Source organism: Saccopteryx leptura, chromosome 10, assembly GCF_036850995.1.
Source record: "Saccopteryx leptura isolate mSacLep1 chromosome 10, mSacLep1_pri_phased_curated, whole genome shotgun sequence".
Lineage (NCBI taxonomy): Eukaryota > Metazoa > Chordata > Mammalia > Chiroptera > Emballonuridae > Saccopteryx > Saccopteryx leptura.
Window position 1 is genome coordinate 26,484,144 of NC_089512.1, and position 25,369 is coordinate 26,509,512.

The window sequence follows — 25,369 nt, forward strand, 5'->3', positions numbered from 1 at the left end:
ACAGGTGAGGTTAGACAGGCAGATGGCTTACCATTTTAAAGACTGTGGTTTAAGAAACCCGTGAGTAATATACAGGGTGGGGCAAAAGTAGGTTTATAGTTGTGAGTACACGAAACAGTTTATTCTTGTATTATTTACTATTTTCCATAAGAATAACTGTAAACCTACTTTTGCCTCAACCTTTATAAAAGGGGGGAAATGAGGAGAAAGACTGCAAACCAGGGGAAAACCTAGGGCACACTGTAAGTCTTCGGTTAAAGCACCTGGTTCTGGAATTAATGGTTGGTGAAGCTACTTTTTTAACTGGTAGATTGAACTTCTCTTGAAGAAAAATTTCTTTAAAAAATTAATTTTTGTCCTTGGAAAGCTATTAGAAAAATCTGTACTTTATCTTTAGAAAATCTTAGCTTATGTGGAAAACAAGTATTTTTCAGGCAAGGAAGCAACATAAAGAATGATTAACCTTACCAGGATTGCAGTCTGTAAGAAGTGAGCAGATAGAAAGGAGGACTTTAGAAATGGTTAGTGCTGGACTCCAGTTATCTTTCAATATGTCCAAGCAAATAACTCCTTGACTGTTAATATTACAGTGATAGATTCTTGTCCGAAATGTAACCTAAAAAAAAGGTGTTAAACAGAAACATCAAACAAGAATATTTTACTAAATTACCTTTTCAAATGAGTGATCCTAATTAAAAAAAAAATTTTAAATTGTTTTAAAAAGATAACAGTTTAACTAAAGCTGGTAAGAGATAGGTTGAGACTATTTGGTAAATTTGAGATTGTGTTCATTGTATAGCCGGGGGGACTGTCCATTTCATTTATAACTCTGTGAACAAGAAGGTAACTTAAACATTTCTTGAATTATCTTTAGCAGTTTTAATGTTTTAAGTAGTTTTGTAACATCCAAGTTTGAATAGCTAGTTGTTTGCTGACCTCTTGTGTTAGCTGGTAGTACTACAAGGCCTCAAAGTAAGCTTTAGAATCAAGTTCAAACTGAGGTACATAAAGACAATTAACAAGATGCAATTAAACAATGATCACGCATCCAAAAAGCTATAATAAAATTTTAAGAGATCTGTTTTTGCCTTTTCTGACCTTTATCTCAGCTCCTGCAGATATCCTATATACCTACGACAATGTCCTAAGTCACAGGAATTCACTATACTAGTCTCCACAGGCGAGGAGCCAGAAATGGGCGAGACTACAGCAGGAGACAAAAGAAATTACATTGTTTGGTCTAATTTTTATTTGTGAACTACCCTGAATCATTCCAAAGGAAAAATAACCTTACCACTTACTTTTATTGACAGACTTTCAATCACTTCTTGCTTTTGCATTGTACCATATAGCTAACAGTTTACCCCATTCCCAAGAAGAGGCTTTCCTTCTGACAGTGTGAGAACCAAGAGTGCCGAGTGTTGAGGAGGTAGATGGTGTGGGCCATCCACCTATCCTGATGACACAGCTCAGACCTGCTGGAGGTAAGCATTTTACCACCAAAGATGACAAGGAGCGGAATCTAAGACTTTGGAAGGAGAGTTTTAATTGTCTCAGTGCATGGGCATTTTGACAACACTTTTAACTTTTCAGCAACTTTTTACTGCATGGAAAAAGGGGATTAATTGCCATGTTACTGTAAGGACAGTAGCACCTCCCTTTTATTGGAGGTTTTGCTTTCCATGGTTTCATTTACCTATGGCCAACGGCAGCCCAAAAATATTAAATGGAGAATTCTGAAGTAAACAGTTCATGTTTTAAATTGTGCGCCATTCTGAGTGATGTGATGTGACCTCCACTGTCCTGCTTAGGGTGTGAGTCGTCCTTTGTCCAGCACATCTACGCTCTCTGTGCTGCTCACCCCCAGCATACAGCACAGTTGATCCTTGAATATGGGGGTCTGCACTGTGTGGGTCCACTTATATGTGGATTTTTTTTTCAATAAGTACTATAAATATATTTTCCCTTCCTTACGATTTTCTTTAGCTTACTTTATCATTAAGAATACAATATAACATACAAAATATATTAATCGACTGTTTATGGGTAAGGGTTCTGATTAGTAGTAGGCTCTTAGTAGTTAAGTTTTGGGAGAGTCAAATTATATGTGTACTTTCAACTGCACAGTGGGTCAGCACCCCTAACCTACTTCGGCATTGTCAAGGGTCAGCCGGGTATGTATATATACTACCCTCGGTTACGGGATCCACTTACGGCCCGGGGAGAAGAGACAACTGCAGCAGGACCAGACAAAGCACTTCCTCCTAGAGACCCTCTCGGCAAAGGAGGCAACGTCAGCTCAGAAGAGTGTTTTGTATGTGCTCACGTGTGCTTAGATTAGGACAGTGATTTTCTACTGGTATGGCCAAGAATTTCTAAAACACGGAATATCTGACCTTTTTCCCCCTTAGAGTCAAATAAAAAGTGACAATAGCCAACACAACAATAGCCATCTGGTGTGAATTATACTTCTTTTTTGGTGTGCTGCAGAATTTTAATAATTAGTTTATGTGTGCCATGGGATGAAAAAAGGCTGAAAACCGCTGCATTAAGATATAATACAAATCTGTTTGTTGTGATTAAAAACAATTTTAAAAGCTTCAATCTCTCCTGGGAGTATGTAAATTTTAGTATCAATCAGAGGAATCTCTTACCTTTGGAGGCTTGAAGGGGTATTCTGGTGTAAAAGTGATATCAAGGAAGAACACGCCACCCTCATACACAGATCCTGGAGGCCCTAGAATGGTTGATCTCCATTCATAGATGTTATCGCCTTTGGGACCAGCACTGTGAATAAAATATCAAAAAATAAGTAGGTGGGGGCACCATCCCAACTTTCACAGTGTTCAAGACAAGAAAAATTCTTCTTCCCTTTTGTTCATGGTGTAGAACCCACAAAACAGAAGTCTCTTTCAGACAATCTGATGCAGTACTGTACCAGACCCACCAGACTTAGGTCAAGTAAACTGAATAATAATGGTAAATCCATTCTTAGCCTATGTAGCTGTGAATAAGCAAGAAACGTCTCAATTCTCAAAGCTCTCAACACATCATTAAAAATGTAAACAATACTTAAAAAAAAAACACTCAGCACACAGAAGGACATTAAACTGGTGACAAATTACAGATTTTTGCTCACAGCTACATCATTTCTGATGACCATTTTAAGCACAAAAGTTTTATTTCTGACCCATGGAATAGGATTTTTCCTTGCTCTTGTATCTTTATAATCTCACCCTAAAAAGAGTACAACAGTTTGCAGTACTTTGTACCTTTAAACCATGTTGTGGCGAGGAGAAGGATGACAGGTGTCCAATTACAAGTCCCATTTTCATTTCAATATATATTAAACTCTATAATGAGGTTCTCTAAATATTATAGTTGGGATGTCAATCTATCCCTTCCCGGTCTAATCACTGTTACTACACTTAGTGACGCCATCATCTGGCCCCACTACCTTTCAAAAGCACTGTGTTGGCTTAGAGTGCTCTGTACTGTATTCACAAGTACATTAATAAAAATATAAAAATATTTGCCTTCCAACTCCAAGACCTATGAAGAGGTTAATATATCCACCAGAACAAGTTAAGTGTAGTGCTCACTGAGAAAAGACAAAAATGTTTGCAAAATGGTCTTAATTAGGAAAAGAGCTTTTCACAGCATGGTGACAGCACAGGTAAATGATATACAGTAGTTAACTTACACATTTTCATCACAGAGTTCTCAAACCTAATTAGGCACAGCTGCTTCGAGGATAATGATGTATCTTGGCCAAACTAACATGTCTTTACTTGGAGAGACTCATATACCAGTCGATACACAAAATAATTTCTACAGAGCAGGCAAACCTGCTCTTTTAATGTTTCTATTTCTATTGATTTGAGAGAGAGGAAGGGATATGCGTGAGAGACACTGGAACACAGATCTGTTCCTGGATGTGCCCTGACCTTTATCGAACCAGCAACCTCTGTGCTTCGGGATGATGCTCTAACCAACTGAGTTACCAGCCAGGGCCAAACTTGCTCTTTTAAATAAATGTCTAATATGAATTGGGTTAATTGATCCAGGCAAGCACTTACTGAATGCCCACATATTAGTCTTAAATGTCAGGGGTTTTGATAATGAAGAAGACAAAATGCCTTGTCTTCAAGATGCCCCTACTAACTACGTAGTTAGAGATAAGGTCCAGTTCCTTCATCTAATATCTCCTTGTGATAGCTATTCCCAAAAGTTGTTTTAAACTGGGTATGTATAGAAGAAAAAACTGTTGAACACTGTCTCTAATATGAAGTCATACTTAGATGCAGAGACCATCTTTGAGTTTATCTATGACATCTAACTATAATTTCACAAGGTGGGATATAGGAGAGCTCTTAATCAGCCCTCTCCCTCTAGGAGCATGTAGTAAATAACCTCTCCAGCAAGAGGCTACTCTCCTGATTACTGCTTCGTGTCCTGAGGCCATCTGAAGTCTGCCTCCCCAACTACACATTTACACACAGCATTGGTAGCTGGCCAGAGAATCTGTAAACCAGGGGTCCCCAAACTACGGCCCGCGGGCCGCATGCGGCCCCCTGAGGCCATTTATCCGCCCCCGGAAGGGGCACCTCTTTCATTGGTGGTGACAGGAGCCTAGTTCCCATTGAAATACTGGTCAGTTTGTTGATTTAAATTTACTTGTTCTCTATTTTAAATATTGTATTCGTTCCCATTTTGTTTTTTTACTTTAAAATAAGATATGTGCAGTGTGCATAGGGATTTGTTCATAGTTTTTTTTATAGTCTGGCCCTCCAACAGTCTGAGGGACAGTGAACTGGCCCCCTGTGTAAAAAGTTTGGGGACCCCTGCTGTAGACGCTGGCTGATAATAGCTATGCTATGACAGCTCTTCATCAGACTAGAGTTAACTGAAAAGTGAACAGATTTTGCTGATAAAAAGATGAACTGTCTTTTATCTAGTTCATGGTACCTAAGACTTAGAGGCAAAAGGCTACTAGAACAGACCCACCCCCCCTTTTATTGAGGAACCAAGGCCAGGAGGAGAAGCTAGCCACCTAAAACCCAGTATTGGCAGCATTCAGACCTGTCACATAAAACTCTATTGATCAGGCCTGACCAGGCAGTGGCGCAGTGGATAGAGCGTTGGACTGGGATGCGGAGGACCCAGGTTCGAGACCCCGAGGTCGCCAGCTTGAGCACAGGCTCATCTGGCTTGAGCAAAGTTCACCAGCTTGGAGCCAAGGTCGCTGGCTTGAGCAAGGGGTCACTCGGTCTGCTGAAGGCCCGTGGTCAAGGCACGTATGAGAAAGCAATCAATGAACAATTAAAGTGCCACAACGAAAAACTGATGATTGATGCTTCTCATCTCTCTGTGTTCTTGTCTGTTTGTCCCTATCTATCCCTCTCTCTGACTCTTGCTCTGTTTCTGTAAAAAAACAAAACAAAACAAAAAACCCAAAAAACAAACTACTGCTCAGTACCATACCCTTTTCCTCATAGTCAGTTTGGTGATACTAAGAAAGAGAAAACTCAAGAGTAAAGTCAGTCTAACTCAGGGGTCTCAAACTCAACTCAGCATGTGGGCCGCAGAGCAAGATCACAGCCGTTCGGTGGGCCGCACTAGGTCTACAAAAGGCAACTGTTACGCAACACTTTTCTCACTGCAGTTGAAAACAAAAAAAAATCAGTACAACAAGCACAATCGTACATGCAGTTTACTCAGTGTCACAAAACGACCAGAAACTGTAGTTCGCATCACAACTGCTGTTAACTAAGCTAATATCTAGCTAGGATGCTAGAGAAATGAAAAATACAAGTAGGCCCCTAGGCTTACTTAATTTTATCCAAAATATTTTGAACTTCGTGGATTAGTCTGCGGGCCGCACAGAATTGTTCGGAAGGCGCATGTGGCCCGCGGGCCGCAAGTTTGAGACCCCTGGTCTAACCCTAGCCGTCGTCCAATTACACTGGCCCTTTAGTATAGAAAAAAAGAATTTTTAACAAATATGCCACTACAAGCAGATTTTATGGATTGAACAGTGAAATTTGGAAACCACCTATTTTCTCTACATCAGAATAATCTATGAACTTTAAAAATGAAAGATTTCTGACTCCTCATCCCAGACCTACTAAGTTTGGGATATCCAGACGTACCAAGAATATAGATAATTTTAAAAGTTCCCCTGGTGATGTTTTCTTTTTTTTGAGAGAGAGAGGGGAACATCAAGCTATTCCTATGTGCCCTGACCAGGGAATTGAACTGGCAACCTCCGTGCTCCAGGACGACACTCCAAGGACTTAATTTTTATTGACTTTTAGAGACAGAGGAAGGGAGAGAGCAGGAGGGGAAGGGAAGCATATGTGGTTCCGCTCAGTCGTGCATTTTTTGGTTGCTTCCCGTGTGTGCCCAGACCGGAGATCGAACCCACAACCTTGTTTCGGGGCCATGCTCTTAACTGACTGAACTCACCGGCCGGGTCATCTTTAAGCAGGTGGTTTGTGCTCGGGAACCATGAGCACAGGTTATGGTAAGTGGAAAACTGTTCAGAATTAGCATATAAACGTTGTCTACGCCATACCACCCTGAACACGCTGATCTTGTCTGATCTCGGAAGCTAAGCAGGGTCGGGCCTGGTTGGTACTTGGATAGGAAAATATAAACTTTAACACTATAGAGCTTGTCATCCGTGATATAACTAGAAATCCAAATCAAGATCGCCACTTGCTTGTAAATAGGTTTCACTTGGGGTGTAAACTTTTCAGAAGGTCCAGAGAAAAGTATGGCGAAAGGAAGTTAAAGAATCAAAAACATAAGCACAGCCATGCGTTAACAAAGAAAGCAGGTATCACACTTCTGTTAAGTAAAAAATGGACAATAAAGGTGGGTTATAAGAAAAGTAATACTAAGAGAAATAACACAAATGTAGTTGAAATCATCAAGCATGAAACAGGAGCCCGGATCCCAGTGCTGGGATCCTGCCGGGGGCCTGGGAACTACTGAAGGGTGGAAGAACCACGGGAAACACCCCTGTGACGCGAACAAGTACTTAGAGACTCTGATTCAGGTAGCTTTTTGTCATATGCATTTTCTGAACCAGAGAATAAAAATTATGATAGAGACCAGTAAAACTTGTTTTCTTTTTCCAAGTTCTCACTGGAAAGGTCAGGATCTGCAGACCCATTTGGTGGGGGATGAGGGCAGAAACCTACAACTCCCAGAAAGCCACTTTCCAGAGCAGCGACCCCGGGACTGTACGGGTAAAGGTCTGTTCAAGCACCCACCCACTGCTCTGTAAAACGATTAACCAGGTTTCACCCGCAGGCCAGCTCAAGCTCTTACCACCAGCCTTTTGTCCCCTCCCTACACAGAAGGTATTTTGGTTCCACAATAAGAATGATTTCAATTTCAAAAACTGGTTGAAGTATACTTTAGCATTTTATGAACCATGTATTTAGTTAATTAGTCTAAGTGATCAGAAAGTATGGAAAGTTCTAAATTGGGAGATGGGGGTTTGAAATTAGAATAAGGAAAGATGAGAACAAATACATACACATCCCTGTTTGAAGATGTTGAAACTTGTGTTGAGAATTTTTGCAGGAGGCTGAGATGAGAAGGCAAAGCAAAACCATGCCTTTGCCTTTCAGAATTTGTTGGATATTTAAGGTTTATTTGTAACAAACACTTTTCAAAATAAAAGTATAATACTTAGAACTTTTACACGAGGCAGAAGGAATTGTACCCTTAATTCCATTTTTCTTCCTTCTAGTCAAACTAAATACAGCTGTGGCAAACATTTTAAGAAAAATAATAGTCACTCTGGCACAGTATTTTCTTATTTCTCTAACGGTTTCTGGCTTCAATACAAGTTATTTAAGGTATAATCCTAAGAAATTAATAAAACCAATTTAAAAAACAATCATTAGAGCACTCTTACTAGAATTTAATGTGTTCTCTGGATTAACTTAAGATAACCACATAAGCTAATGTTTAAATTTCATTTTGTTCTAAAATTGTTTTATGTGTGTGTGAGTCTTCCCCCATTCCCATCTTCAGTACTAACTTATTACAGACGACTCGACTGTTCTTCCTTTCAACAGTTAGAAGCCAGAGCTGCATTTCAATTTTCAGATGGTATCACTGATTTCTTACAAAGAACATTCTGGTCGCAAGGTATAAATTATTACCAATTTTTTTAAAAATTCTATTTCCATCTGATCAATTTTTACATTTTCTTAATTGGGAGAGATGCCACTTGCTTACAAATATTTTTCAAAGCCACCTGATTCTGACGATATCTGAGGCATGATTCTAAGCAGCTTGGTTATCTGGTTTCCTGCCGTAGCAAGTGAGGGAGGGAGACTGGGAGGAGGGAAAGACGAAATGTGAGGAGCGAGCACTTGGACAGCAGCGCGGGAAGTGTGAGCGGAAAGGGCAGGTTAGCACGTGTGCCAGCATATTTCAGGAAAGGGTGGAGGCTCCAGACCAGCTGAGTTCTATCCACCTAACATGCCCAAGTAAGTCCTGATATTATCCCATAGTACCGTGACCAAAGTTTCAAAAAACAAAACAAAGAATAGCCTTTGGAGCAAACTTCCAGTTCCCAAAGCTAGATGTGGCCAAGGCTGCTTGCTGACTGGCAGTCTGCCTTCTCTTCTTTGTAGAGGCTTCATGCTAACGCACACTAGCTGCTCAAATAAAATGCGTTCCTCACCTCACAAAACCCCCCAGACTCCCACACTGCAAGTAGCCCTAGAGCAGTGGTTCACAACCGGGGGTAATTCTGACCCCGCCTCCGCCAGGAGACACCTGGCAAGTCTTGGAGACATTCTAACTGTCACAACAAGGAAGGAGCGTGCTTAGGCCCCTCGTGGGAAAGGCCAGGGATGCTGCTCAACACCCTACAACCCACAAGAAGGGAGTCTTCTGGCCCAAAATGTCAACAGTGCCAGGCCGAGCATCCTGCCTTAGAGGACGTACACTGGGGCTAATCTGGGAAAGGGAAAAGCTTCCATTTGAATCCGTTGTCAGACTCCAGTGCCTATCCTCTTATCTTTGTTTCCCTGCTTTGTGCTTGGCGCAGAAAAAACATGCAGTATACGTGCTTATTATTAAAAGTTAGACTTGCAAACTCTCATAGTCCTTTGTTACTCAAAATGTGGTCCCTGGACAAAGGTACATCAGCATCCTCTGGGAGTCCGCTGGAAATGCAAACTCTCAAACTTCATCCCAGTCCTGTGCATCAGAATTTGCAAGATCCCCAAATGATTCCTATGCGCATTAAAGGTTGAGAAGTCAGCTACAGACGACACCAGTGGCAATGAATACCAACTCTAATCTTCTAGATTTAAACTACCATTTGTATTATCTAGCTCTCTCCTTCACTGTTCATCATTCTTTTCAGTAAGTATTAACCCTGGCAATGCTATTAGGAAGAGGAAGAGATCCACAGTCAAATCTATATTCCCAGTAACAAACATTCTACTCAAAATCCATTCTTCCTCTATTTTGCTCAGAAATTCAAAGAGAATATGATAAAACAATGGGAATGTAGCAATCTACCCGAGAGAATCTTCATCTCCCACAAGGATCTCCTGATAGACAAACTCTAAGGAACGCAAGCGGCCTTCATGAAATCTACTGAGCACACCCAGAGGAATTTTATAACAAAGAAACCCAAAAACTTCTTGTCCTCAGCATCCCTTCATAAAACAGTTGCCATTTGTAACCTCGAAGTGAGTGGCAGAAGGAACTTGAAAAATCAGATAACCTCACTAAGGTGACTAGCCAGGCTAGTGACAAGGTGAGTGCTATTAGGAAGTGGAGCAATCATTACCACAGTCCTAATAACTAAGAGAGAGAAGTGCCTTTCGGGTTACTGTCCCTTGGAAAGACGTTTTAGAAAAGTGCCAACCCCCCAGAAAAGCTGGTGCCCACTTATGAAAAAGCGAAAACCCAGGACTATGAAATTTACATTCTAATATTGGGGGGGGGGGGGGACGACTACATGCACATCAGTAAGAACAGAATTTTTAAAAGAAAACTATTTTCAAGACAATTTGTAAAAGACTCCAGTAGGGATGGTACAGGAAGACTTAAAAAGCTCACGGACATCAAGGGGCCTTACTCTCAACAAGGGATGGCTGAGTGTGAGCATTTAAAAAGCTGAGCTAAGAATGAATCATGCTTTAACTTCTGGATTATTAATGCAGAAGTGGGGGCAGGTAGCAAGTAAAATGACAAACTGGTCCTTTGTCAAGGGCCTGAACAAAAATGGGGCTGGGAGGGGTGGGTGGAGTTGAGAACCACCACACAGGAACCATTAAAGAAAATTAAATAAAAGATCAACATCCCTTGGGTCTCAAAAGCTATTTTCGTTTGCAGAGTTAAATACGTAGGTATTCAGGATAAAGACGGATCAGACGATAGCTTTAAAAAAAAAAAAAAAAAACAAGTCTGACTTAGAACAATTCTAATTTGCTCCTTCCCCCAGAAGTGAAAAAAACAGGGTCAGAACAGAATGAAGTTCTTAGGCTATGGTGATTACTCCTCTACTCCCACTAAAATATGGAATCAATATATCTATCTGCCTTAGAATCAACTGGCTGAGTCCTGATTTTTTTAGTTGCAATGCTTATATATGAATATATATGAAACTGCTGTCTAAGTAAGTAGAACTCAATCATTAGTCTCTGGTTCTTAAAGTAATCAGTTTACAGGGCCTACAGTAAGCACAACTAAGTCGTCGTCGTCTTCTTATTATTTGATTTGAGAGAGAGAGAGAGAGGTGCATCCATTTGTTGTTGCACTTACCGGTAGTTGTGCATTCATTGGTTGCTTCCCATATGTGTCCTAACGGGACTGAACTCACAGCTTTGTTTCAGAACAACGCTCTAACCGGTCAGGGCAACCCAACCAAGTCCTCTACTGGGATAACTGTATTGTGTGTGAGAGGCAGTTGGGGGAAAACTGTTATCTTTAGTCTTTTTGAGGGATAAGATGCAGCTATTAACACTTATACCCTACCAGGCGTCCCCAAACTACGGCAATGCGGCCCCCTGAGGCCATTTATCCAGCCCCCACTGCACTTCTGGAAGGGGCACCTCTTTCACTGGTGGTCAGTGAGAGGAGCACTGTATGTGGCAGCCCTCCAATGGTCTGAGGGACAGTGAACTGGCCCTCTGTGTAAAAAGTTTGGAGACCCCTGCCGGCCTACACACATTAGTGCTGACCCTGAAAAGTAAGTGTCCCCCCAAAATGCTATTTAAAGGATACCGAAATTCTCAAAAAAAGAACTTAGCAGGTTTTACTCAACTCTTAAGAAAGGTTCTAAAAAACACCTCTGGCTCTGACACTGTCATAGTTACAGGTTCCCCATTCATGGCCCTCACCCTGCAGCTTGCACACTGCACACACCTCTGCGATCTCAGATCTTAGACTGCCAGGGGCACACAGGGAAAGAGGGGAGAGGAGGGGAGGGGAGGGGAGGGGAGGGGAGGGGAGGGGAGGGGAGGGGAGGGGAGGGGAGGGGAGGGGAGGGGAGGGGAGGGGAGGGGAGGGGAGGGGAGGGGGCATACAAGCCAAGGAGCAGGGTCAGGGTCAGCGTCCTGCCTCATGCAGAGAGAGCTGCCTAAACAAACTACCAGGCTGCAGTTTTTGGTCCCTTATTATGTGGTGTACATTTATTACATTTCATTGTTTTGTAAAGCTTTATTTTACTTAGTACTAATTTTATATTTTATTATCGCCCCTTTTTGTTCCTACGTGTTCCATATCATCTGGATGATATGGCGGACCTATTTATGAGGGGTCTCAGAACACCTTCCTGCACTGCCCGAATCAGCCTGGAACTCCCCTGCCAGGCTTCTAATTCTAGCAATCTTGGAGTTCCTGGTCCTCAGCCTGCAGCCTCCTTCAGAGGCTCTGATAGCCCCCAGGCAGACTGTCTCGTCTTAGGTTCCGCTCCCTGCACCCCGAGGAAAAAGACACCTTGAGCTTAAAGCGGGCCTTCCCATGGTCGGGGAAAGGCCAGAGCAGCGGTGCTCCCAGGCCCTCTCAGTGAGTTCACGGTCAAAACTATTTTCATCATTCTGAAACACTTTGCCTTTCGTGCTCTCATCCTCTCCCTCTGCACTGTGAAGTTCCCGAGACTACAGGAGCTGTGATATGCAACAGACCACGCAGACGGACTACAGACACCCAGCTGTCTTACGTCAGAGTGTAGGGATTCGCCAATTTGTAAGATAGTTCCACTCCTTGAGTCTTTTAGATTTGGAAAAGTTATTTTTCATAAAAAAATAGGTTAACGGCCCTGGCCAGTTGGCTCAGTGGTAGAGCGTCGGCCTGGCGTGCAGAAGTTCCGGGTTCGATTCCCGGCCAGGGCACACAGGAGAAGCGCCCATCTGCTTCTCCACCCCTCCCCCTCTCCTTCCTCTCTGTCTCTCTCTTCCCCTCCTGCAGCCGAGGCTCCATTGGAGCAAAGATGGCCCGGGTGCTGGGGATGGCTCCTTGGCCTCTGCCCCAGGTGCTGGAGTGGCTCTGGTCGCAACAGAGCGACGCCCCCTGGTGGGCAGAGCGTCGCCCCCCCTGGTGGGCGTGCCGGGTGGATCCCGGTCGGGCGCATGCGGGAGTCTGTCTGACTGTCTCTCCCCATTTCCAGCTTCCGAAAAATACAAAAAAATAAAAAAATAAATAGGTTAACATGTTTTTATAATTTTTCTTGTAATTTTTAAATGAATTCAGTCTTAAATGTTTTAGCTTTAATTTGAATACAGTAAAAATCCATAATTATTAACCATATAAACAAAAGCTCTTAGAGGTCTGTAATAATTTTAAGACTGTACTGGGCTCCTGACACTTTGAAAGCAGATGGCTATATTATTTTTAAGGGCTCTTCAAACAACCGGCTAACCATTAAGGTAAGTGTTTGACTCTTACCCCCATCAAATAGTACAAAACAAAACTAATAACTCCCTGTGATGATTTTACAGCACAATCCAGAGATTCTCTGACATTCTTCTAAGAGTAGGTTCTAATTCCTTTCTCTCTGATAGGCTGGACATAATATCTAAGTGACGCAGGGTGACTTCCCAAACTAGGTCGTCTTAAAAGTAGAGATGTTTCCCTGCTCCTGCGCAGCTATCTCCCTCCCTCTCTCTGTGTCTTGGAAACTGAACTCCTCGTGAGAAGTCTGATGCCCTGAAGAATAAGACTGGAGAGACCACAGAGGAAGACAACACAGAGGGAGGGAGGACCGAGAAGCCCGGCTGGAGATACTCCAGCCTCTGTCCTCTGGGTCTTCCAGCCCAGGCACCAGACTGAGTGAGGAAGCCTTCGGCGACTCCGGCCTCAGTCCTCTGGGTCTTCCAGCCCAGGCACCAGACTGAGTGAGGAAGCCTTCGGCGACTCCGGCCTCAGTCCTCTGGGTCTTCCAGCCCAGGCACCAGACTGAGTGAGGAAGCCTTCCGCGACCCCAGCCTCTGTCCCTGCATGAGAGCCCAGCCGCAGACATACAAGTGCTTATAATAAAAGGTGGTGGCTGTTTCACACCACATAGTTCAGGGTGTTGAGTAAGACAGCAAGAAATAACTTGGAACACTCCCCAAGAGCAGCCCTCAACCAATGGCTAATTTTTGGTCGGGACAACTCTGAGGCAGATGCTTTACCTACTTCCCCAGTGTTCCCTTGGGCAACTTTCACTGTGAGGGCTGGCTAATAGGACCCTTTATTGACACTATTACTTCCCACCTCTACTTCTGTTCCTTAACACCATTAACGAAACTACAGTTCACCCTTAAACAATGCCAGGGTTCCAGACGCCCCCCCCCCCACCACTCCTGCACAGCTGAAAACGCACATGAAACTTTTGAGCCCCTAAAATGTAACTACTAATAGTGTTCTACTGACCAGAAGCCTTACCAGTAACAGTCAAGTAACACCTATTTTTATGTTACATGCATTATATTCTGTCTTCTTACAATAAAGTAAGCTTAAGAAAAAATACCTTTTCAGGATGGCACATCTATATTGAAAGTAAACCACGTGTAAGTGGACTGACACAGCTCAAACCCATGTGGCTCAAGGGTCAGTTGTACTTGAATTCTGATCTCAAGGGTCTCTTTCCGGGAAAACCAAAGAGGAGACACCAGTGAAGTGTTTTTTAAAGCACACATACAAGGAAAAGATGAACAGATGTGACCACATAAAAACAAAAGGTCCTAAGAGAAAGACGCCCTAGTTTATAAAAGGGCGGGGAAGGTATCTGCAGTACAGGCACACTGAAGATCCCACAGGTCTGGCTCCAGACCACCGCACCACCGCAAGAAAGCGAGCTCTAATCTTTTTGCTGGTGGGGGCTCTTGCCCTAGATTTGTAAAAACTGCATCATCTGTGAAGAACAATAAGACAAGGTACAATAAAAAATTAGGTATGCCGATATATGATTAAGGATTAATACCCTGACTGTGAATAAACTGCAAACATCAATAACAATGGATAAAGTATGAAGTATGTAGGCATTTTTAAAAAAAGAAATACAGCCAATAAAAAAATCCTCAATCTTATAAACTGTAAGAATCATATATCATACACTATGCAGCTCTTAGATGAGATATGCATCCTGAACAGAATTTAAAGAAATCTATAATATACTATTAATTGAAAAAAAGCAGGGTCCATACCAGTATGCAAAACAACCTAATTTTTTTTTCGGGGGAGGGGGGAGAAGGGAAAGAAGGAGGGAAGGGAGGGAGAGGAAGAGAGATCAGAAGCATCAACTCATCATTGGGTCACTTTAGTTCACTGACTGCTTTCATACTTGCCTTGAGGGAGGGGCTACCTCAAGCTGAGCCACTGACCCCTTGCTCAAGCCAGCGACCTTTGGGCTCAAGCCAGCGACCATGTGAGCACGTCAATAGTCCCATGCTCAAGCTGGATGAGTCCACACTCAAGCCAACAGCCTCGGGGTTTTGAACCTGGGACCTCAGTGCTCCAGGTCTCTGTCCACTGCACCACCACTGGTCAACCTCATTTATATAAGACATTTAATAGTGACTATTCCTGCAGAATGAGACATAGAGGACTTATCTCTCCTTTAAACAGATCGAAATTGCTAGGATTTTTAAAAATAATGATTGTGTTTGATCACTTTTATAATAACAAAGGGGAGAAGAATTAGAATCTAATCAGCCTGGTAATAGAGAAAGTCAACTAAAAAAAAGGTAACTTGGGGTAAGTAGAGTTTTGGACCAGAAAGCCAGTATTTAAGGGCTTGGGGGTTAGAAAGTATTTAGTCTGGGCTATTGAAGCCCAGTGTTTGTAGCCTATAACTTAGAACAGAGTTACAAAGTACTGGGGAGGGGGGTACTTTTGACAAATTCATTTCTGCTTGGCAGGGACCAAATATGTTTTCAATAGTGACTTGTTGATTTGCTGCACATTCAAATGAAGATCTGAAATAGTTATTCATAGGAAATGAATATGACTTCCCACCCCCAACTTACAGCCCTATGAAAGCTATCAGTGATTATAATGGGTTAAGGCAGGGGTCGGGAACCTTTTTGGCTGAGAGAGCCATAAATGCCACATATTTTAAAATGTAATTCTGTGAGAGCTATACAATGACCTGTGTATGTTACGCATTATCCAATAAAAATTTGGTGTTGTCCCGGAGGACAGCTGTGATTGGCTCCAGCCACCTGCAACCATGAACATGAGCGGTAGGAAATGAATGGATTGTAATACAAGAGAATGTTTTATATTTTTAACATTATTTTTTTTATTAAAGATTTGTCTGCAAGCCAGATGCAGCCATAAAAAGAGCCACATCTGGCTCAAGAGCCATAGGTTCCTGACCCCTGGGTTAAGGTGTCCTGTGGCCATCATAAAGGAAAGATTTGGACTTTTGGTAAAAGCTGCCACTGACATTTAATTTGAAAACTATGGCCCTCCTGTCTTGCCTCCTCCTCCCTCCTTTTTTCAGTCGGGTGCTCTTTCTATCATGCTCCCAGACACGGAGCTGAGAGACAGGCAGAATCCGAGAGAGACTACAAACCTCCAACAGTGTAATCCAGGGGTCTCCAAACTTTTTACACAGGGGGCCAGTTCACTGTCCCTCAGACCGCTGGAGGGCCGGACTATAAAAAAACTATGAACAAATCCCTATGCACACTGCACAGATCTTATTTTAAAGTAAAAAAAACAAAACGGGAACAAATACAATATTTAAAATAATGAACAAGTAAATTTAAATCAACCAACTGACCAGTATTTCAATGGGAACTATGCTCCTCTCACTGACCACCAATGAAAGAGGTGCCCCTTCCGGAAGTGAGGCGGGGGCCGGATAAATGGGCCGCATGTGGCCCGCAGGCCGTAGTTTGGGGACCCCTGGTGTAATCCAAAGGGGTACAAGTTGACTCCAACAGCAGGATGCAAATACTTCTCAAAACAAGGCAAGGGGATCTGATCTGATAGCCTACTCAGCAAACACCAAATACACCTGTTAGCAAAGATGCTCCATGCAACTTACTTACATTATCTATGTAAATAGTCAATTTATCTAAATCATCAAAACATGAAGTGGATGAATTTAATTGTATGTAAATTATACTGAGGTAAAGTAGATAAAAATTTACCTAAGCATAAAGTTTGAATTCAAATTCTCCAAAATGTATTAGTTATCAGTTCTGTCCTAATATATGTGTCCATTTAAAATATTCCACCCTGGCCCGATAGCTCAGTTGGTTAGAGCATCGTCCCAAAGCACAGAGGTTTGCCAGTTTGATTTCCGGTCAGCACACATATAGGAACATCTGTTGCTGTCTTTCCCTTCCTCTCTCTCAAATCAATAAAATAAACATTAAATAAATAAATAAATAAAATATCATTCCAAGAACCAACATAATAAATCAAAAGCAGAAAAATATCCTAACATTTGCAGAGAAAACATCCTTTTCAAAGTTGTTTCATAAACTTTGACTTTTTTGATCTTGACTCAAATTCTCTGTGTCAGGAAAGGTAACATTATCCCACCTTTAAAGAAGGGGAAACAGATTCAGGAGGTTAGTGACGTGTTTGTACAAAGGTCTAAAGCTAGGAAGTCCCGCAGTTCTGGTCAGTGCGCCCAGGCCCTCCTCCAATGACGTTCCTGCCATCCATCCATCCAGGAGCACCCAGTACAATCCTCTGCCTCTGCAAAGCTGCGGGACGCTCTGAATAGAGATCGAAGAATAAATCTGTCTTTGCACTCATCACCAATTTTTTTTAAAAATCACATGAACTAGTCTGCCTTTCCTACCTTATATTTCAGTTCTCTTTCATATTTGGATGGGAGCTGGAATTAAACAGAAAAGAAAATCTTGTGATCTGCTAAGAGATATTAAAATTTCCTAAAACAAAAATTGATTCACTTTATTTGTAGAAATGAATTAAATGAAAGCAAATGCATAACCCACAGATTACGTGGAGGAGAAGGGATTTCAGTAATAATGTGACAACTAACAAAATAATGAGAATTCATCGCTTAATGAAAACCAAAGATGGCTTGAGGAACAAGAATTAGTTCGATTGAATAACAATCCAAATGTTATGTTTCTAAGTTGCAAAGAGAACAAGAAATAAACACAGTTTTCTTTAAAGGAGAAAAAAAAGCTAAAAAAGTACAAATATAACATACCACCCACTTCCCCAGCTCAGACACAGTCCAGGAATTCAGATCCACTCCATTCCATTCTGGTGTCACAGTGGCACTGGGAGGTCCAGCAATCCCTGGGGTGACCTGCACTGAAATGGAGGTCAGCCCCTGCCTCAGGAGACAATGTCACCCACTGCTCAATGCTCTGTGAAGCCGTGGCCTCACGGCCTCTTTGTTCCCTCCCTCTCCATTGCAGGATCTGCAACTCAGAACCACCAGGAAATCACAGGGTCAGGAGGTGAGGAGAACTATTTACTGCACTTGGAAGAGAGTCACTGGCTTCTTTCTTGGCCCCAGCTGGCCAGGAGAGAAAGGGGAAGGCTGTTTATATTTGCAAAGGGCTGAGAGACTGAATGAGGGAGGCTACGGCCTGTATGTCAAACACAGGGCTAGGCATGGAGGGGAGGGCCTGGCTTCTTTCTTCCTGCAGAATCTCCCTGGTTAATCTCTGCTGTCTACATACACTTCTAGCTGAGCAGGGGACAACAGCTTTAACAAAGCTAGGCATCGCAGCAGCTGCTAAAGACGGCCAAACTGGAGCGTTCACAGGTTGTGTTTCAAAGCTGCCCAAGTCTAACAAGTCAAGTACTAGGACTGGCAAACAGACACATAGGACTTTTCACCAGGGGCCACTGACCAGCTCTCAAATTAACACGTGCAGGGCATAAACTACCTCATTTAGTATCATCTGCTTCATAACATGATCTGTCACTTAATATTTAATACTAAAGGGAGTACAAACCATTAACTCCAAATAAAAAAGGTCCTTCCTGTACAACAAAAATGTCAGCTAATATTTCCAATTTTACATGAAACACACTCTCAACTTAACTGCTAAGGTACAAAGGCCAAGAGGCAAGAAAGTCCGGAGTAAGAGAGGAGGCAGTTGCTCCAAGCCTAGGGTGAGGAGTTTGGCTTGGAGGTAAAAACATGACTAAGAGCTCACATACATGACTGGAAAATAAAGATAGAAGGATATAAAAAAACGAGTTAAGTGGAAAATTTTTAATCTCATTTTTCTTCTTTCTTAAAAGAAAAAACACACCCATAACTTAAGTACTGGAGGACGGGGCTATCTCAGAACACGTGCGTGAAGATGGTAGACTGACTACCTGGACCAGCTTTTACTCTCTCTCCAGACACTAACGGCCCACAGGGATTGTTTAGGAAGCATAAACGTACCCAGATGGGGACAGCAACAGCAGCAGTTCGGGAGCTAGAAGGCACATGGACAAGTGGTCAAGGACTTAACATATTCAAGAAGCTGAATCCTAAACTGGCTGTGTAGAAAGCCAAGGTGCACCACGTGATTTCCTAAACACCCTTGGAATCTGAGCGCCTGGGGAAGCCGAGAACGAGGCAGGGAAGTTTCCAAAGGGGTGGGCGAGTGGACAGCAGCAAGACCCTCTGAGACAGGCAGCAGTTCAGGGCGAGCAGCGCTCTCTCCTCCTCCTAAGGTCACACCATGTCTGACCTCTTCAACACGTATGGGAAGAAGCTGTAACTTGCTTCTCACCAACAGAATAAGGCATCATTGATGGGCTACCATTCACTATGTGGTTTCTAGAAAAGGTTATGTTATATAAAAGTCTTAGGTGACTAGACTGGCCTTGAAGGAGCAAGTCTCTATGTGAACTGCTATGACGTACACTGCAGGTGGCTCCTAAGAGCTGTTGACTTCAGTCCTATAGTTGCAAGGAACTGAACTCGGTGTCACCACTATGTGAACATGGAAGAGAACCCTGAATGACAGATGAGCACACAGGCCATCTGATTCCCTGACTGCAGCCTTGAGACACCCTGAGCAAGAACCCAGCTAAGTAAGCTACGCCCTGACCACTGACCAAGGTTCAATATAGATACTAAGTATGTGTGTCGTTTCTGAGCTGCTCAAGTTGCAGTAATTTGTTACACAGCAATAGAAATCCTGCCAGACGAGGTTTATTTTCTGGAAAGGTTAAAGCTGAGGGTCTCTGAACCCGGGGGACACTAACATGGAGGAGGGCAGAGATGCTGTACTGAAACCAGCTTGGGGTGCCAGCAGTAAAATCCCCAATCTTCTCCGTTGCTCCCAGACACAGCCCAACCTTCCCCTGCAGGCAGTCTCCTTTGGGGGATGGGGCAGTCCAGAGGAAAGACCTCAACATACTGACATTCGAGGCTTCCTAACTAAGTACTGGATAGCCAGGAACATGGTTCCTCTCTAACACCGTGAACAAAGATCAAAAGAAACTAGAAGACAATTAGAGAAAATAAGAACTACAAAAGAAAATTTCAAAATAAACTTATCGTTAATACCCAGAGAGACAGAGTATACTGCACTGATGAGACAAGAATATGACTAAAACAAACATTTAGAAAAGAAAAAGGATGGTGGGGCGGAGATACTGGGTGAAATGGTCAGAAAGTACAAACTTCCAGTTGTAAGAACAGTACTTGTGGGACTGTAAGGTAACTTACATGGTGACAAGTTAACAACACTGTATTGTATAGCTGAATACTGCTAAACTAGCAGATCTTGAAGTTCTCACAAGAAAAACTGTAACTATGTGAAGTGATGGATGGAAGCTAAACTTACTGTGGTCATTATGCAATATATACATACTGTGTATCAAATCATTATGTCCTATACCTTAAACTAATAGACACTATGTCAATTATATCTCAATAAAATGAAGGGAAGGAGCTTTTGGAAATTAAAAATGAAAGCAAAAAATGTTTCCAGAATTCAATGAATTTCCAGAATTCTGAAAAATCAAAATCTTCCAAGAAAGAAAAAAAAGGTAAAAACTAGGAAGGAAAATACACAGAAATTAAAAGACCATAAGAAGGTCCAAGATTTGAACAGTAACGGTAATCCAGAAGTGCTAAACAGAGAGCAGGTCAAAAACTAATTTCAGATAACTTCCCAGGACAGAAACTTCCAGATTGAAAGCACACAGTAGACCGGAGGAAAACAGACCCCTCAGGTTTCCAGGGAGAGGGAAAAAAAAAAAGAACGTACAAGGAATCAGCTGGGCTTCAGATTTCAACAACACTGGGAGCTGGCACCGGAGCAGTGTCTTCAAAATACGGTCCACCACAAACCCCACACCAGACAAAATCCGGGGTGAGTGGAGAACAGATATCTTTTCAGACATTTGAGAACTCTAAAAATTTATCTTCTAAGAATTCTTTCTCAGGAAGTAACTGGGGGATGAACTCTACAAAACAAAGGAGGAAAACAAAGAAAAAGATAAAGGAACCAAAATTTAATGCAGAATAGAGAGGATTAGAAAATAGATTCCCCAAAAAGACCGGGTAAAGAGAGCTACCGTGACGGCCGTGTAGCGCCGCAGAGGTGGTCTGTCCACACTGGAACAGACTGGGAACCGGGGTTTCTTACAGAAATATGACATTCACAATATAATACGCAGTGTATACGGATGTCTTCTGAGGAGGTTTAGACAACTGTGAAAGCACGTGAGGTTGAAATAAGTAATAAGTATGATAAACTCTGGTGCGGGGGGCGGAGACAGCAGGAAGAGAGGAAGACTAGGAGAGAGAGAGAAAAATTAGCTCCAAGAGGAAAGAACTGTTACGCAGGAAGAGTGATCCCAGTTGGCTCCTGTGGTACATGGTTACCACAGTACTATGTACAGCTGTGAACAACGGTCACATAACCAAGAGTAACATAAAGAGTATGGGGACGAGAGTTGGGGGGGGTAACTGAATCTTCACCACTTGTTGTGAATTAAGAGTTACTGCCAAAAATTGAAACGGCAAGTAATATAACTGCCTAAAAACCGAGAGGTAAGTGGCCAAATCATCCAGGCAAAGAGGTGCAATTAAGTTGCCTCTAGAGAGCAAAATGCAGGAAGGCTGCTGGGGAGAGTTGTTCCTTTGTAACAAATCTTAAAGATTTATTAGAGACTCTAAACTAGTTTGGTATATACTTTTAATAAAATTAAAAACTAAAAAGAAAAAAAAAGATGGAAAGGAAAAACAAAAATAACATTTTAGGCTGGCCCGGCAGTGGCGCAGTGGATAGTGTCGGACTGGGATGCAGAGGACCCAGATTCAAAACCCTGAGGTCGCCAGCTTGAGCGTGGGCTCATCTGGTTTGAGCAAGGGGTCACTCGCTCTGCTGTAGCCCTCTGGTCAAGGCACATATGAGAAAGCAATCAATGAACAACTAAGGTGCTGCAACGAATAATTGATAATTCTCATCTCTCTCCCTTCCTGTGTGTCCCTGTCTGTCCCTCTGTCTCTCTCTGTCCCTGTCACAAAAAATTAAAAATTAAAAAATAAATAAAAATACTTTAAAGCCAGGTGGCACGGCTTCTTTTATCAATTCTAGTTCTTCCAAGTACCAGAATATGCATGTTAGCTATTTTTCCAAAAGACCATCCACTTGGTTCCCAGAAATCAAGCACAAAATGCTGGCCTAATATTATGGGTTCACTAAGTATAGATCAATGCCCAGTGTACTACATATAGCATAATGCAAACTAAAATGTTAACTACAAACCAGGAACAGATAGATGTGGTATGAAATTTATTCTGAGAACTGGGAAGGTTTCACAGTGTAATAACATCTAAGGTATGCTGAGAGAGCTGAACAGACTTTTTTGGGAAAACAGGTGACCAAAATGGAGAACTTCTGGTACAAAGATGAGTCTCACCTGTAGAACTGTAGTTGAAAATGGAACTGGAAAGACTAAATGGGAACAGATCACAGAGGACCTTAAATGCCTACCAAGCAATTTAAAATTTAACTGCACTGCCTACAGGAATGAAGTGAAAACACAGTCACTGTTTTAATAAGTGGAAAACCCCAAACACTGAAAACATCAAGCTATTCAGAAATAGGAAGTCACCCGTTCAACCTTCGATGAATGAAGCAGAGCCTAATTAAGAGGCTATGGCCTGATCAGGCGGTGGCACAGTGAATAGAGTGTCGGACTGGGAGGCAGAGGACCCAGGTTCAAGACCCCGAGCTTGCCAGCTTGAGCGTGTGCTCATCTGTTTTGAGCAAAAGCCCACCAGCTTGAACCCAAGGTCGCTGGCTCCAGCAAGGGGTTACTCAATCTGCTGAAGGCCTGTGGTCAAGGCACATATGAGAAAGCAATCAATGAACAATTAAGGTGTTGCAACGCGCAATGAAAAACTAATGATTGATGCTTCTCATCTCTCTCTGTTCCTGTCTGTCTGTCTGTCCCTGTCTATCCCTCTCTCTGACTCTCTCTGTCTCTGTAAATAAATAAATAAATAAATAGGCTATGGAGGGCCCTGAGCAGGTGGCTCAGTGGATCGAGTGTCACCCTGGTGCAGACAAGTTCGATCCCCAGTCAGGGCATGTCCGAGGAGCAATCAATGAGTGCACAACTAAATGGAACAATCAGTTGAAGCTTCTCTCTCGCAAATCAATAGGGGAAAAAGAAAGGCTATGGAAATCTAACAACCTAGATTATAGCAGGGGCAGTGAGGACAAATGGTCTTTGGGGAAGTCACACACATTTCATGCTAATAATCCTCCAGTGTTATCAATAAACCAAAGAACCTCTGAATACATCCACACCTGCACAAATGAGACATCTCCATTCAACCCTCAATCAGCAGACAGGAACCCAAAGGGCCTGTCCCCCTGCCTGGTCTCCAGTGCGCTGACAACCCACACAGCAAGCACCTGTCCAAGCGCCCCATGTAGTGCTTAGTTAAGCCATTATTTGCTAAATAAACAAAATACGGATTTACGTATACAATCTTATATGTCTATTAACACTTCAGAAAACTATCAAGCCACGTATTGCTCTGATTTTAGTTCAGAAAATACTGATCGTTAGTTGTGGGCTTACATGATCTGTTTGCTGTTATACGCAAATAGTTTAAAAACTACAGTATACTTGTTACTTTAGGTATTGTCTAGGTTTATTTCAAGAAGTTTTAAAATATCAGGCTTAATATTCTTTTGAAAAAACTATTTAAATGCCTTATAGCAAATAAAGGTAGTAGTGCATTAGAAGGAAACCCGTTTAAGCAAAATGATACTTCTTTTTTTTTTTTTTTTGCATTTTTTTTTTTTTTTCATTTTTCTGAAGCTGGAAACAGGGAGAGACAGTCAGACAGACTCCCGCATGCGCCCGACCGGGATCCACCCGGCACGCCCACCAGGGGCGACGCTCTGCCCACCAGGGGGCGATGCTCTGCCCATCCTGGGCGTCGCCATGTTGCGACCAGAGCCACTCTAGCGCCTGGGGCAGAGGCAAAGGAGCCATCCCCAGCGCCCGGGCCATCTTTGCTCCAGTGGAGCCTTGGCTGCGGGAGGGGATGAGAGAGACAGAGAGGAAAGCGCGGCGGAGGGGTGGAGAAGCAAATGGGCGCTTCTCCTGTGTGCCCTGGCCGGGAATCGAACCCGGGTCCTCCGCACGCTAGGCCGACGCTCTACCGCTGAGCCAACCGGCCAGGGCCAAAATGATACTTCTAATCAGTTTATCTGGCACCTTGGTTGTGTGGTGCCGCTTTAAAGGACCAGGGCTCTCAAGTGCAAAGACTCTCAAACAGCACAGCCAACACCACATAAACACGCAACAGAAGGAGTACCGACGTAAATCTTGGGACAGCCACTGAAATCCAGTGCAATATTGACCCCTAATTATACCTCCAGAATTTTATTAATCAACGGCACTGTCACAATATTTAGCCATTTTAGTGCTTTGTTTATGTGCGCTTGGCATTAACAACGAGCCCCACACAAAGCCATGAAAAGGCACACGAACTAAAACATTGCTAAAAAGATAAAATCAGAGCAATCAAGATTTGTTTAGCAAAACAAAGTTAGTGAGGTGCAGTGAACAGCTCTGGAGGAGCAGCAGCTGCGGCACCAGCCCAAACCCCACAGAAACCTGAGCAGGGGACACAGCGTTCGTCTGCGCTCAGCCAAGGTGGAAGCCCCAGCGGCCAAGGAGCAGACAGCTGCGAGGGCGGACTGGCTGGTGGAGCACGAGCCGGTGGGTCTCCGTGTAGAGCAAATGCCTTTCACCCTCAGCTATAAAAATTCAGAGCCAGCCTTCTCTTTGAGACCCTTCCACACCTGCTCTGTGCAAATCCTAAACACAGGACCTGGTTCTGGAGAAGAACTGCCTCAAAAGGCAGCAAAGGAAACTGGCAGTTTGGGCTGCTAGGCATGGAACAGTGAGAGCACAAAATAACTCCTAACTGGTTTAGAACAAGAAATCAACTAAAATGACCTCTTTCTAGACTTTAATATTTTCCAATATTATATTAGGTACAAGAATCACAAAAATGGTAAAAGCTAGCTACTGCCTACTCTCATAAAACTCCCAGCTAAGAGGAGGGTCAACAAAGAATGATTAAAATACATGATAAAGCCAGACCAGGCAGTGGCGCAGTGATAGACCGTCCACCTGGGACACAGAGGACCCAGGTTAAAGTCCCGAGGTCTCCAGCTTGAGCACACACGGGCTCATGTGGCTTGAGCACAGGGTCGCTGGTTGGAGAAGGGTTTACTGATTTGGCTGGAGCACCTTCCCTCCCCTCCCCCCCTCCCCCAGGCACATATGAGAAAGAAAACAATGAACAACTAAGGAGCCGCAACAAAGAATTTACGCTTCTCATCTCTCTCTCCGTCTGTCTGTCCCTATTGGTCCCTCTCTAGCTAAAAAAAAAAAAAGGAATAAT

At 42.9% G+C, this 25,369-nt stretch overlaps 1 protein-coding gene across 1 annotated transcript in view; it reads right to left on the minus strand.

The window, feature by feature from the left end:
* UBE2E1 (ubiquitin conjugating enzyme E2 E1) overlaps positions 1-25,369 on the minus strand; it is an 81,140-nt gene that overhangs the window by 1,366 nt on the left and 54,405 nt on the right. The window contains exons 4-5 of the mRNA XM_066351321.1: positions 2,655-2,787; positions 469-616 (exon numbers count right to left, since the gene is read on the minus strand). Of these exons, the coding sequence (XP_066207418.1) occupies positions 469-616; positions 2,655-2,787 (281 nt within the window). The remainder of the gene's footprint in view (positions 1-468; positions 617-2,654; positions 2,788-25,369) is intronic.